Here is a 15,474-nt window from a genome sequence, read left to right as displayed (position 1 = left end):
ATCACATGCCTTGGTCTAACGTGTGTTTGTTCTTACAGCACCTTCTAATTTTCCCAGTGGCCATGGAATGCATGACTCCATCATGCATCCAAGGTTAGGGCAGTGTTTCATGGTACAGGACTGGTTTTCCACTTTTAGGATCAAGGTGAAAGATTCACACTGAGGATGGACAGAAGGAAAACATGGAAGACTGCAAAAGAGCAACCAAAACTCTCCTCCCTGCCACACCGCTGCAGTCTGCCATCAGTCCTTCCATTAGGCGGGTGAGAGTCAAGCAGGGCTAATGAGAGCTGGGCAGCTAGTGACTATCAGGACTACATTAGCTGCACTTAAGCACTGTGCAGTTTGTCTGGACACATGAACACCTTCCAGTCTTTTTCCTTTAGCACCCTATTGTCTAAAATGAGACTACCCTAACTGCAGCCTTACCTTTAATATCTCAGGAAGATAACTGTGAATGAGACTCCCTAATGACCTAATCACTAGGTACCTATGAACTGCCTTACAGCGTCAGAGTAATTCATGATAACGGCCTGTTTACAGAGAAATGCATGTCTGTCTCTCCATACACTGAGGTGGTATGATCCAAAACAGAGGTAAGGCAGGCTCCCAAATTCCTCTGCAAGCTGAGAACTCACTACCCTTGACACTGATACCTCTGAGGGAAATAACTGTCTTGGGTTCACTGGAAGATCAGAAGGCCTTGAAAAATTACTATTACTACTTTAAGTCCATGCGACTTTTCAGGGCACAGATTTCCCCTGCAAAGAAGTAGAAAATTATTAATAAAATGAAAGAAGTTTCACATACGAAACAGGGAGGCAGGAGTGCTACTAACCTTGAGAACACGAAGACCAGCCTCTTGCTTTTTTTCTCTCAACTGCAAATCAATCATCCACTTGATAAGTTTTTAATCTTATGCCATTTGTCAACAGTAATCATCTCACTTTTTATTTAGAACTTGTGAACAAGTATTCTGTTTATTAGATTCATAAAATCAGGCACCTCAACACACATTAGCACTGGGCTCCTCCCTATTTCAACCTTCTTCATTGTGTCAAAACCACCATGATTTGATATCCATAGTGGAGATACCCTAATGAGTATGAAGTCCCCACCACATCCTCCCTTGCATTGTTCACTTGCTAACTTTACAGCTACCAATGGAAAGCACAGCTCTCAGACCATACTTACATCTCATTTACCTCTGCAACGTCACACATTATTCCACAGGTTTAAAAGTCCCCTTGGCTTCCTTCTCACAAGCATATAAAATGTCACAATGCAATACTGCATCAGGTGTCCACACATTTAGACTGTACATGACTTAAATACACAATTTAAAGTCCCTGAGGTACACACTCTCTCCTTATACCATTTCCCCAGAAGTCAAAGCATGCATTCCGGTTCATCAGTTAGCACTGCTCTTCTGTTAACAGGACCTGTGGGTCATCTCATGAGGCATGCAACCCTCTTGTATCCAAGACAAGTTTCACTAGTACCACCTGGAAGCGGGAGTCAGGATAACACTTTGCTAGACCAGAAGCAAACAGATTCCCCCCGCTTTCGGGGCAAACAGGTGTCTAAACCTCCCTTCAGAAGTTTGTTGCTGCTACTGCTTGCATTTAAAAGATAGTTTGGCATTTCAAACTAAGCAAGGAACTTTTGCCAATTAGAAGCAATTTTCAACAGGTCGTAAGAGTACCAAGAGCAGAAGTATCAAATGTAAACAATTTGTAAACATTAGCGACATAGCAGTAGATTCAATTAACATGGATAATCACAGAGACAACTCAATTCAGAAACAGCCTTTTGTCATAAAGTCTTTATGGCCTGACAAAAAGAAAGTAAGATTTGTGTTTGAAATGGTTAGTGCAATTTTTTTTTTTTATTTGAGAGGTCAGCTATAAGAGACAAATGAATTCAGTATGACACTTCAGCTTCCAAGTTGTTTTTGAACCTGATTCGGAATATGGCACTGGACTCTAGGTAAGAGTCAAGGCATTTGTGATCTCAGAAATAAAACCACAGCTATTTTCCTCTGGGAAATGGTAGTCATGAAGTTAAGTTCTTGAAGGGATAATTTATACAAAACAGAGGAAGGAAAGCTTAGCAGCATTAGAAGTGCTGCTGTATGCTTGGCCAGTACCTCTGCAATCCACATATACAGCTTCATTTAATACATAATTCATTTGGAAAAGTGAATGAAGGAAGGAGAAGTAGGCAGCCTCACTGAAGAGATGAGTAATGCAGCATCTGAAAATAGTTTCCTGCAAATTCAGACTCCTGCAAAAGTAAACTTGGGCTTTTACAGGTGAAATGGCTACAAACAGCATATTCCCCAATACTGTCTGAATTTAGATCCTCTTCTCCTGCTATTTCATGCAAAGCAAGAATAAATATCCAAGCTTCTATCCAAAGCAAAAATCAGTGTCATTATCCTTGACAGTAAATATGGTGTTAATGGAGAATTTTAAGTAGCATACACCCTTTTGGAATCAGAGGTCAAGCTTTCAGACACTTAACACATCTTCAGCTTTCATATGAGTTATCCATCCTGATTCAGTAGACACCATTGGGTGCTGACACCATCATTTCCTTATGCTTATTGCTTTTATAAGCTAATATTCATTCCAAGGACACTCAGGTGACTAGAGCATCTTTGCTCTTCCTCTTCATTTCCTTTCCAACGCAGAGAACTCCCATTAACCCTAATGGAAGTCAACATATGTGTGCACAGGACATAACAGACCTATTAAGGCTATATGGCTGACCAACAGAATCAAAAAAACACATACATGTAACCAACATTTTCTTCCATTTAGTAAAGGGTACCAAGTTGTAATTGAGACTCTTCAACCCATTATCCTGACTTTCTTGTATCCACCTTCTCCCCCTACCCCCTTAACATATGGGGAAGACTCACTGTGCTTCCCTAAGCAAAAGAGATAGATCACATCAAGTTTGCTCCATAGACCAAAAGGTTAAAAAAAACCCACAAAAAAAACAGTAAAGGACAAACTGGTTCACAGTTAACTATAAATAAAAGTGCAGTAAGTGTTCAAGTAGAGTGTAGAGTTAAGCAAGCTGTACAATCGCATTTGGCATAGTCATCTCTTAAAGGCTCTGCGTGGGTCCCTCCCATTACTGACAGCAGGGAGAAGAGGCTGACTAGTAGCTGATGCTGGATTTACAGGTCCTCGTCCGTTGCCTCTCCCACTACCTGCAAAAGTGTGGCTGTGATTGTATGTAAATGGAAATCCACTTGATTCAGGTCCAGTTTGTAAACCATTTCCTAAAAGAGAAGAAAGATTATTACAAGTTCCATAGACTGAAATCATCAGTTTGGCAACAGGGAACACAGAAGTTTGCCGTAACCAGCAAACCTTGAGCACCAGAAGAGATCCCAAATCAGAGCTTACCTTTTTTCCTTCTCTGTCCCAAACTACCTCTCCTTCATTCTTACCACCTCCTCAGCTACAGGAAGAAAGGTCACAGAGTTGCATGCTGATTCTTTGCCCAGAAGAGAGACTGGAGTCTCACAAAACTAGACTGGTGCTTTCAGAAACATGCTCTGGCTTGTAGGTCACACCAGGATGTTTCAGAGAGACAGCAGGGCAGCAGAAGGCAGGCAGAAACCAGCAACAGAAAAGTAGGCTACACAGAGCTCCTTGTGTCTGCCGTTCTCCACTACCAGGTACACAGAACTATAAAGCTGCTTTGGCAAGTCCAGCTACAGAAACAATCTAGCTAAGCACCACATTCCCATGAACACTTGAGCCTCTTAAGCATTACTGCTGTTTTGCTGGAAGAGGGACAGAGGCAGATGACAGGAAGCATAGGGACAGGAGAAAGATACAAGAGGAATCACTGCATTTAAAGACTGCACAAAAAGCAGGAAGAGTTTCAGAAGACACGCACAAGCTCAGTGAAATCAGCTGTCCACTGTCCAAAGCAGGGACACCAATGAAGTACCTACACATTAACAGGGCTAAAAGCCTACTTGCCTCACCACAATGCTGAAGAAAGACTGGCCTAAAAGCACTGTCCTTTTCTCAAATAATCTTTCCAAAAGAAGAGAAAAGGCTCAAAAGAAGTAAAATAAAAGAAGTGTTGCTAAAGAGGAAGCAGCTAGTCACTGAATTGAAGTGACACAGAGCTTTTTAACAGCCAGTTATAGAATCAGTTTGTTGTCACCCACCAGCAGGGCTCAGCTATACAAATCCATGTACTGGGTGTCTGAGCATCCTGTGGGCAGGCCATACAGAAGGATCCCTCTCAGTTTACACCCACTCAAATCCATGAAGCACTTTCTCATTTAAGTTTCAATGTTTAAACAAAAATCACAAAAAGATGGAGCCAGTTCAAATATTAGAATTCAGATTACCACTGCTTCTGTTTTGGAAAGAGGATCTGGCAGGAAAGCCGTGGTGACTGGCAAGATTAAAGTCACTTGTTTTTCAAGCCAAGGTCTCAGGCAGTTTGAAAAACTGCATTTCAAGTGCAGCAAAAACTCTTTGAGAGCATCATAACAATTTACGATTAGTCAAGTCTCTTTACATGATACATCTTGAATATTCTGATTTCTTCCTCTTGTACAGAAGAAATCCCGTAACAATTATTCAGGAAATGTTTGTGCTTATGAGCTTGCTGGTTCATTCCCCAAGTCTAAGAGACTTTTTAGAGCACAGTACACTTTTATGCTAGAGTGGAGAACCCTTTGCAAGATAAATTTCCTTGTATTCCCATTAAGCATTGCTCATCCCTTCTACTTCCACAAAATGAAAGAAACTTACCCAGTGGCCCAAAAGTACAAGAACCCATATTACTTGATGTAGAACTATTATTCTGTTCGCTCTGTGCCTTCAAAGAAATGTTAAAAAAAGAGGAAAAAAAAAGACATGGATCAGAGAGAAGTTTCACATTTTTACAGAAAGCAGATGATTTTTTTTTCTTGTGTTCTTACAGTGACTGCAAATGGAATGTATCAGCTGTTCTAATTATTAGCTGATTTTAATACATCATCCAGAAGTCACATCTGTTCATGGCCCAGTGTGAGGTATTCAGACCAAAGAGCACTTTAACAGAAGCCTGACAGGTTTAACATACCAGTTTGTTCTGCCCGATGTGTTCCGAATTGGGCTCACTGAAGTTTGGCACTTCTGAGTATACCATGCAGAACCTGGGGAGAAACTAGCATTATGAAGAAGTTCTAAAGCCATTTTTAAACAGAGTCCACAGCTCAAAGAGCATATGTTCTCAACATCCCATCATCTAGAAGTAACTAATCCAGATCCCACTGTTCAGAATATCCACAGATGTTTGAGGGCTCTTTGATTGCTTTATAGGCTTGTGGTCAAGCTATCATATCTTCCTGGTGAGGGTACTGCAGTCAAGCAGAGGCAAGTACACATTTACTCTAGGAGGTAAAACAGCCTAAAGAAAGCCAACATGATGAAAGGGCTCCCTTCACCTCTTCTAGCTGCACAATCTTGTCCAGCACCCAGTCACAAGGTTACTTGAGACTGAGTCTGCATTACATTGGTAAGGAAGCCTTAAAACGTTCCCACACACTTCCACACTATGTAGGGCCCCATTAACATAACAGCACAAAGGAGTCCAAAACACAGAGTGAAATTCAGAGCATCTTTTCCCACTCAAGACTATGGAGGAATAGGCCCACCAAGACCCCACACAGAAATTACTGACAAGGGCAAGAAAGGTTTGGATCGTTGTGCAGCTTGGAGCGGTTAAGCACAAGTGGAGCTCCCATCTCCTGCTGGGAGGTGGAATCCATCTGAGAACTCTGCTGGATAGTAAGTCCACTGGATGACACTTGAGGCGACAGCTTTGCACCAAAGAAAATCTGCAGGTCATCCCTCAAAATCCAGCTGAGCACTGGGCATTTTTGAACCACCTGAAAAAAAAGAGGCGGCCACTCCACCGCCCCACTTCCCTGATGACTACAGGGCCTCTCACAGGACTTTGTGCAACAGCAGACATATTCTGGTTAGAAAACAATGCTATTTTTCCTGTTGCAAATGCATTACTCATGTTTGTTCTTAGTCAGAAGTCATTGCCTCAGTTCGTGGGCAGTTTAAAGAAGGTTAAATGGGGCTTGCTTCTCTTTATATATGATTCACTAGAGTTACTTTTGTCTTCCTTCTTTGCATTGCTTGTCTCTGAAGCATGATACAACACACAAGGTTTCCACCAAAATAAGGTGGTTATATTCAAGCTGAGGTCTAGGTAAGTAATGCAGATTAAGTCCCTTGTCATTTGTACAATTCCCCCCCCTCACCCCCGTAGGTAAAATCCAGACCCGTGCCATGATGGGGGACAATTTTCCTCAATATACCTAGAATTCAGGGAGGGTCAGAGCTCAGTACCATGACAGCATGTAAAAGCTCACACCGCAGTTGTGTGTACCAATCCATGACCACTCCACAGGCTCTGCTTCCCCAGTTTCCATTTACCAAGAGCCATCACAACTTATACTTACCATGATGCAAGTATAAACATGCAATACTTACTCCCCGATTTTATGCAGCTCTCCTCCTCGTCCTGTGTAAAGTGTCAGGCATCCTTTCCACAGAGATGCATACCTACCCAAAGGAAGAAGCAAAGCAGTGTCTCTTAGAAAATAAGAAATACCAACACTAAAGAAAGCAAAAGCATGCGATCTTCTCAGGTTAATAAGCACCTCATCAACAAGAATGGACTAAAAACTTCCCAGGGACTCCAACTTTACCACACCACAATTTTACAGATCCCATGTTTTACTTGTAGCAAAACATACTGGAAGCTCAGCTGACTCCTTTGGCAATTCCAGGAAAGCAGCCAACTATTTTGAGACTGTGATGCTCTTCCTTGGCTGGAGCAGAGGAAAGGCATCTTGCCAAAAGCAGTATCTCTTGTTACCATTCACTGACAACTCTCAGCTCTGCTTTCAGGAGCCAGGAAGAGTTATCTTCAGTCATCGGAGAACATAAACATCACTACTAAATATGTATAGTAGGAAGTGCTTACTTCTTTAGTATAGGTCCTTACTAGACTTTTTTTTTAAAGGCCCAAGTTTGATCATGTTCCAATCCATGTACAGAAATGCAGTGAAATCCCTTTTTGATTGCAGAAATATTCACTTACAGCACAATCTGAGTACACTCTAGTCTTTATAATGGCACTTGACTTCAACCACTGGAATTTTAATTATGCAAAACTTTTTGTAAAATGTTTCCTTTTGATGAGGGCTATCATGAAAACAGAGACCAGAAACTCAACTGCAGCACAAGGGAGTCAGCAGGAACACAGAGGGGTTGTGGAGGCTCCTTCCTTGGGGGTCTTCAAGACCCGTCTGGACATGTTCCTATGCAACCTGATCTAGGTGACCCTGCTTCTGCAGGGGGGTTGGGCTAGATCTCTAGAGGTCCCTTCCAACCCCTACCATTCTATGATTCTATGGTTGTCTTCCAGCAAACGGAGCCCCAGCAAGTCACAGATCAGGAGGCACAGATAATCTGGACAAGATCTCACTTCCTTGCTCTTTGGGTCTATCTCTGGGACATAAATAACAAACTTTCCTCTACCTTTTGCCTTATCAGCTGAGACTGGGAGCCATCCAGCTGCACAGAGGGGCTTGACAGAGGCAGCAGAGAGGAGATAGGCCAGCAGAACAGGCCCATAATGCCAGTGCAAAGATAACATTCTACATACTTTGTCACAAGCAGTAAAGCATGGTATCTACAGCTACACTGCCTATCTCCAGAGCTTTCCATCCAGAAGCAGGATTAATGCTCTTCATAATGCTACCTTTCACTTCAAAGATTCCCTTTATGCTTAACCTTTAATAACCAGATAGTTGGGCAGTCTTGTGTCAGAGCACAAAGAGCTACCAAATAATAAATGCAAGTCAAACACATTTTCTGGGACAACTCAGCAAATAATGGGACTGATAACCCCCAGCAAAGTGATTCAATTTAGTTTCATATGTAAGAAAAAGCTGGCATAAAGCACTAACCTCCAGATCTAACTTCAAATTTAGAAATATTAACTGCAGCAGCTTCCTGTCAATCAATTAATCAACCAGTGACAAAGATCATCAGTGTCTGCTTTTGCACAGGAATGCACCTGCATTTTGAAATTCTGCAGAAAAAAAACAACCCATCCATTTCTACACATGGGGCTAGCTAAGCTTTTCTGCTTGTAACCATGAGCATGCTGCACTGAAGAGTCTCATTATACTATAGAGCTGAAATTTACCTGCCTGGCAACAGCAATATCACACTCCCACATTAACTCTGAGTGAAGTATAACACTGTTGGGTGAACCTTGTATACCAGCATGAGGGCATTTTTACTAACATGACAGCCAAACCAGAAGTTACTTAGCTTTTGTCATTTCACTCACTATGCAGCCCTAAGTGGCATGCAACTCATGTAAATGAAGGTATGACTTAGCCATCCACCAGGAATAGTGATGTCAGTCCATACATTTAATTCATACAAGCCAAATTTTATGACATGAAGACATGTCATCACCCTCTTATTTGTTGAAGCGAAACAGCACAGCAGCTACAGTAAGCCAGTCACAGAGCAGAGTACTATAACGCTACTAATTTGTTTCAATGTACACACAGGGCTTTGTGCTGGCCCAGAGGTCTGGCTTAGTTCCACCCATCTCAGCACTCGATGTGCTTTCCATGCAAGCAGCCTTCCCAGAAGCACTTCCACTGAGGAGTCAGCCTGTTTCATGTAAAAGGACACTTGCATAGAAGGAAGCAGCTGTAGTTTTGGTGGCAAGGGTCATCCACTTTCATTTCAAAATCAAGAATTGCAGCTCAGTGAACAGCTCCACCAAGTAACCTTTCACATACTTTTTCATTAAAAAAATTAAAAAGGCTTTACACATGCTGTAGTTCCACCATGTCCTGGAGCGCTGCAGGCCTCAGTGGATCACTGTCATGGATTTCTAGATGTAACCTAACTGGCATGAAGAACTCCAAAGTGACTATCATTTTGTTACTTAAAATTCAAGTGACATAGAAAAGGATTTTAAAATTGAAACTAGTATTTCTTCTCATGATAGTAAATGTAAGATATTTAAAAAAAGAAGCAACAAACAGCACTGTGAGTTAAGTGAACTGTGCCTAAACAAACTGATAGGATCTACAGTGTCACCCTGGTATGAATTTTCATAGTGAATTTGAAAAGTCTGCCTGTCATTTCTATTAAATTGACTGCAATGAAAAACAACTTTTCTGTATGACATTATTCATTCCCTCCTTTCATTAAGGAGCTGAGTGGCAGAGTAAAAAATTGTCCATAAAAATAATAACATCCTTTTGACTTCCCTGATTGCTTTACAGATCTGGACTGACTGTTGCATTCCTCCTACTCCCCAAAAAGTAGTATTTGCCTAAGAAGCTTTTTTAAAAGCCAAACAAAATCCTTCAACACCACCTCTTCATTAAAAATACAAGCCCCTCCTTGCCACGTAGAGGATTATCTGTTCCCGCTAGGCATGTTCTGGGGTGGAATAGGTGGCTTTAATTTGGCAAGGCATGTCGGGGTGCTGCTTAGCTAACCGGGAGCCAGATCAACGTGGGCCGGCTGTGTCACCGCACCTCTCGCGAGGCGGCGAGCCTGCTCACGGCCCCGCGCCTCCGCCTCGGTGACAAAGGGCTCCCTCCCCCGCGACCCGGCGCTGCCTCGGGCAGAGCCCAGCCGGGCCGCGGGGCGAGGCGGGGACCGCGCTCGCCAGCCGTGGTGGCGGTGGGCGCGGGCCCGGCCCCATACGCACCCTTTGGTCAGGCGGATGATGTCCCCCGGCTGGATGAGGCCGCCGATCTCGTCCCACACGGAGATGGTGATGCTGCCCGTCTTGTCCGCCACTTTGCAGGACCTCACCTCATGCCCGTCCTTCGTCTTGGTGACTCGGCCTGCGGGGAGAAGCGCGGCTCAGGGTGGCGGAGAGGGGCCCACGGCCCCGCCAGCCTCCCCCTCCCCGCCCCTATGGGACACGCGTGGGCGGCCCGGGGGTGGGGCGTGCCGGACGCCACTTACCGATCTCCAGCACAATAAAGATGACATTTAAGTTTTTCAGTCCGGGTTTTATGTCTTTTATGAGGAAGTACGTATCGCTTGCCGCGCTCATGCTGCGGCCGGCGCGGGGGGCAGGGCTGGCGGGGCAGGCCGAAACCGCATCCCGTGGGGGAGCGGCGGCGGCGGCAGCGCAGGCCCGGGCAGGGGGCACCGGCAGCCCTCAAAGGGGACGGGGACACGAGCACCGCGGGGATGCGCGACTCGGACACTACGCTGCACGCCCAACCGCCCCCAACCCCCTCTCCCGACTCGCACCACAAACACCCTCTCAGCTCCCTCCCACCAGCACTGAGAAGCACATGTGCGCTGCGCTCTTATTTATACCAACCGGGCGGGCCCACCTCAGGCGCCGGGCGGGGGGATGGAGGCGGTGCTGAATGCAATCGACCGGAGCACGCGGAGCGCCGGGACTGGGCAACAGGCAGGCACAAGCCAGCGCCGCGCGCTGATTGGGCCGCGCCGCGCGCTGATTGGGCCGCACCACCGCCATCTTGTCCTTCTCGCAGCGGGCGCTGCCGTGCCGAGCCCAGCTGGGCCGGGGCCGGGGCCGGGGCCGGGGCCGGGGCCGGGGCCGGGGCCGGGGCCGGGGCCGGGGCCGGGGCCTCCCATCCTGTGTCACCGAGTGCCTTGCATCTCCTCGCTCACCTAGTCACTCACTCCCATCGGAGAGGCTGATTTCCCAGTCGTTCTGGTTTTCTTTATTGAGGAAAAAGGAATCAATAGCCATTTAGGAGACGGATGCAGCCGTTGTGGGATCGGCTGGGAGAGGTTTTGGTCTGCACCACGCAGCAAGGGGCAGGAGGTCAGAGGTGCCACGTGGCACCTTGAGGCTGCACCACATAATAACAGGCCGGGAACCAAATGCTCAGAGGACACAGGGAAAGTCTAGGGTAATGCAGTACCATGCCTTAAACGTTCCTGTGCCAAAAATGTGAGCCTAAATGCTGTTAAGCACTGAAATAAGCTGTTGAAGTATTCTGTGACAGGAGCCTCCCATGGAGACACGTTTTTCTCGTAGTTCGGCTACAGGCTGGGTCAGACGTGAGAGTAAGCGCAACTTTGCAAAGGAGGAAGGAAGCCATCAAGGTGGTGGAGGAATGCTGAGCCCACTCGACCTTGTGACATCCTTGGCTGGAGTGTCCTGAAGAAGTAGCTTCCTACCACCAGACAGCTCAAATACATGAGGATGGGCCTGAAATTCAGCTGTCCCCCTTAGGAAAAGTAGCAGAGCAGTGTATATGCACTTCTTTTCAGAGCTAGCCTTTGCTAGTCAGGCTTTCCCCTTCTATTTCTGTAAGCAGAGATTCGTGGGTGACAGCAGTTGGGAAATGCTTGGCCACATGTTCTGCCACCCTGGAACACTGGTCCAACAAATGTTCAATGCTTCTCTGTAGGCACTGGAGCAGCCGCACTGGGTGCAACTCAGTCCTCAGAATAAAATGTGCTGCTTGCAGGAATCTGAGAGGAAGGCAACTTAAGTGACATGAGAATTTGCTTAAAGCCCCCAAGAGCTTAATCCACTTCTGTCTCAAATCCTTCAGTTGGTGTGGAGGGGGTGGGGATGACAGACTTCCTCAGTGGCCTATAGAGGCCACTTTAATCTGGTAATGCTAAAACCTTCAGAGAAATCAACTATGTGTCAGCACAGGCATGGCTTTAATAAATTTAGTCACTTGGAAAAGAGTTCAAACTCCACGAATGACAGTGTCCCTGGCAAAGATTGGACAAAAATACTTTTCTACTTAGAATTAGTAAAATTTTTCCTTACAGATAGGGGTTTTTTCTGCCTTTTTATCTACCTTTTTTTTTTTTTTCCTCTGTCATACCTGTTTAGAGCCCTTGGGAAAGAGTCATTTCATCTCCTGTGTTTGCAGCCCTCAGCATAGTAGGGCCCTGTCCTGGATCATTCACCAGTCACTACCGAAACAAAACATGACTGTCTGAGACAACAGCCGGAGGCCAGATGCTGCACTCCCTCATGGAGTGCAATCCTCTGACAAACCTCTCCAACCAGACCTGGCTCTTACGTTCTGACTTGAGAGAAAAAGTGAAGGTGGATCATACAGCAAATCTCATTGGAGATTTGCAGAGAATCCTTCATTTTGCAAGAAAGAACAGTTGAAAAGAATACTCATTTTATGGTAAGCCTGAGGCAGAGAGGAAGTAACAAGAGTGGTTAGCTCACAGGCAGAAAACACTAAAAACCACTTCAACAAGGACACGCTTCTAGTCTGTGCCTGTGGTAAGGTAGTTTCAAGTGAACAGCTGTCCAGGAAGGCAAGTGTCAGGAGGAGGTTGGTTCATCTTATATTAAAATTAAGTTTAAAGTTGATTGGTGGAGGTTTAAACTAGAAATGACAATAACAGCAGGGCCCAAGTGATCGAGGAGAGTTCAAGAACATGTTGAGAGCAACCTTCTAGTACAGGGAATGGAATCGCTGATAAAGCATAGTGCTCTCCTTATACTTAGAACCAAGGAAGAACTGGTTGGGGATTTAAAGGCAGGGCTAGCATTGGGTACAGTGACCATAAGACAGTGGAGTTCAGGATCCTGAGAGGAGAGTGGAGAAAGAGGCAGGACCACAGCTGATTCTGAAGAGCAGACTTTCGCCTTTTCAGAAATCTGCTTGGGATACGGGGCTGGAGAGTATAAGTGGGCAGAAGACCTGGCTGGCTTTCAGAGACCACCCCTCCACTAAGCTCAGTGAAGTTCCGTCACAACAGGTAGGAAATCAAGCACAGGCAACAGGAAGGAGGCAGACTCTTTTCAGTAGAACTCACTGGCAGGGTAAGAGGCACAAACTGAAAGACATCGGATTCCATCTGAATACAAGAAAACTTTTATTTAACTCCCTCTGTCTCCATAAGGACCTGAGACTGCACTGGGAAGACAGTGCAGCTGAAGACGGAGCTGGTCATCTTCTCTGGTATTACTGGGGAGATACATGTTCCTTCTGGATTCATTTTAAGACATTATTTACAGTGTCGGTTCTGCCACTGATGAACAGTTTTGCTGTTTGTGTCACAAAGAGACACTTGAAAGTATCACTCGTATTTTCCTTAATCTCCTTTCTAATTGCCAGCCCCTCTGAGTGCCCTTGTTGTTATCCAGCAGTGATTGAACAATTGCTGTTTGCTGTGAAGGTGACCTGCAAAGCAAAACAGTTTTTCTTCCTTGCTTCTTTATAACATATGAAGACATCAGAATTGTTATTAATTTCTTTTTCCAGCATTGACTTTCCTGCTTCTTTTTAACCTCAAGGCTATCAAGTCGCAGCTGCAGGTGGTGGAAGCACCAGTTTTCTCACCTCCTTGCTGGGAGTATATTTAGTCTTCTGCAGATGGGAGGAGCATAGGGGCTTTGCTGCAGGTGGTTTCTTCAGCCACAAGAGCCTCCAGAGGACTCACAAATACCCTGTAACAGTGGGTAATGTAACTTCTAAAAAGAAGTCCATAAGCCACCACAACAATATGCAATGGAAAGAGAGGAGAGATGTGTTGTCAGTATCAAAGGTTCCTACAATAACCTGGTTTAATAAAATGTTAATGAGCACTGACTGCATGAGGGAGTCACACTGAGAGACAGTGTTTGTGCAGTTCACAGGAGCAATAGGAAGCATGTCCAATAAACTGTGACTGCAGCCAAAGCAGGAGCCTTTCCATCACTGAGGGAGTTGAATGTCTGTGTGCTTCTCAGTGTCTTACCACACAAGCCAAATTTAGCCTGCAATCAATGTCTACAGCAAGGGTTTCACTGATTAAGTTAAATCTATTTCCAAGCTCATTTGTTTGCTGCAGAACATTTTTCTTCTGTCTGCAAGATGTATTTGTAGGCTAAGACTCACAGGGAGGTTTCAGCCCAAAGCAAAATCAGGGTTGAGTTGTTAAGAGTTCTCAGCAGTTGCAAGTCTGGCAGAGGCCTGTGCATCTCACCAGGGCTGGGATTTCACCCTCTGGCTGTAATGGAGTGATGCCAGCAAAGACACTGGTCCAACCTCCCCCTTTTCTGTCAGTTCCTCGGTTTTCAGTGCTACTGGAGTCCCAGAGTAGATCTTCCTGGAAGAAGGCTGCCAGCAAGAGCAAGAGATGATGTTCAATGTTTTGTTGTACTCAGAGATTAAAATTGTACAGAAGCCCACACCTTTAATTGAGTGTTACCAGGCCATCTGACAAGCTCCTAAATTAAGCTACAGTTTCAGTCAGCTGGTTTTTAACATTGATGACACTTCAGCTCCCCAGTGACACTTCAGTGCCCATTTAACAAGCTGGCAGTCAGTCTGTCATTCTGGAGGCCCCAGAAGTGGTTTGGTGCTTTCATCATCTCTTGAGTACACCATATTAGGGGTCCAGATTTCCCCAAGGAAATATGAATGACTCCAGGAGAAGCCACACAGGCTTGAGAGGAACTTCAGCCAGAAATAGGATGGATGTAGTAGGGAATCCCAGCTCTGCTCAGGAACACAAATCTGACCTGCCTACTGCCCCGCTGCCCTAGGGCAGTGTACCTGCAAGGTGCCTGAAGCAGGAAGGACTCCCCGGTGTGTGATGCTGGGATTTCAGGCAGCTTTGTCTGCCTCCCTAGCTGTCAGCTCAGAAAGCTGACTGAGTACCAGGGCACTGTAAGGTACCATAGAAAAAAAGCAAAAAAACAAAACCAAAGCCAAATGCAAAGTAAACATTCTGAATTTGCAGCATTCTTTCCAGGGAAGCCTTGGATGTGTCCTGAAGCACTAATACAACCTTTGCTTACGGGGCTCCACATGTTTCAGCAGATGTTTTCATCTGAGGACCCAGTCCTACAAGGTGTTTATGAAAGTTCTTTATTTCCCTCTTCTGATTAACCCTACACAGCCCAGCGGGATGATTTACCTGAAATCCCTGATGTGGGGCAAATCTAGGGCATCTTTCCTGCTCAGCTGTGAATTGGGACTTGGACCAGAGGAATTTGTGTCTGAATTTGCCCCACGCAGATGGATAGCATAGGACCTAGCGCCTCCTCATCTTTTCCATTAGAGATCCAAAAGACTATGCACAAGTCTCAAAGACTGGTGGGCTGAAAGACTGCTAACACTCAGTTTCTGTTTCTTGGGTCTCTAGCAAGTGCTGTCGCAAAACCCAGACCTCATAGGCTTGCTCCTTCATCAGACTGATCTTTACTTAAAAGGTTTAACAAGTGTAGATAGGGAATTAGCACTTTCCCACTGTAGCCTTGCCAGAATAACCCCCACTGTGGTCATGAGGACACCAGTCACAGGCATCTAAACCTGTTCAGTAACTCCTGTTTATAGAGGGAAAATAGATACCAGCTTTAGACCAACAAAAACATGGAGTGATCCCTCAAACTAGCCCTGCTGCCAGGGCTGGTTGCCTAATA

The 15,474-nt window shown here is 45.3% G+C and overlaps 1 protein-coding gene across 2 annotated transcripts; it reads right to left on the bottom strand.

Annotated features, from left to right (window-relative positions):
* Positions 1-922: 922 nt before the first annotated feature.
* On the bottom strand, positions 923-10,376 carry NABP1 (nucleic acid binding protein 1). 2 transcript variants are annotated; one of them, XM_062002810.1, is made up of 6 exons: positions 10,062-10,376; positions 9,799-9,937; positions 6,534-6,605; positions 5,110-5,182; positions 4,797-4,863; positions 923-3,295 (listed from the first exon to the last, which is right to left on the bottom strand). In XM_062002810.1, exons 1-6 carry the CDS (start codon positions 10,150-10,152, stop codon positions 3,111-3,113), a joined length of 627 nt encoding a protein of 208 aa, XP_061858794.1. In that variant the 5' UTR covers positions 10,153-10,376; the 3' UTR covers positions 923-3,110. The 2 variants fall into 2 exon arrangements, with proteins under 2 accessions (XP_061858794.1, XP_061858795.1); XM_062002811.1 differs by having other exon boundaries at positions 9,906-9,937.
* Between the last annotated feature and the right edge of the window lie 5,098 nt (positions 10,377-15,474).

Source organism: Colius striatus, chromosome 9, assembly GCF_028858725.1.
Source record: "Colius striatus isolate bColStr4 chromosome 9, bColStr4.1.hap1, whole genome shotgun sequence".
NCBI classification, from domain to species: Eukaryota; Metazoa; Chordata; class Aves; order Coliiformes; family Coliidae; genus Colius; species Colius striatus.
This window is presented reverse-complemented; position numbering and strand designations above follow the sequence as displayed.

Excerpts from the sequence above, each read along its gene's own strand:
- NABP1 (XM_062002810.1), bottom strand. The coding sequence starts at position 10,152 with ATGAGCGCGGCAAGCGATACGTACTTCCTCATAAAAGACATAAAACCC. Across the intron at positions 5,183-6,533 it reads GAGCTGCATAAAATCGGGGA|GTTCTGCATGGTATACTCAG; the intron begins GTAAGTATTGCA and ends GTTTCTCCCCAG. Across the intron at positions 4,864-5,109 it reads ACATCGGGCAGAACAAACTG|GCACAGAGCGAACAGAATAA; the intron begins GTATGTTAAACC and ends ATTTCTTTGAAG.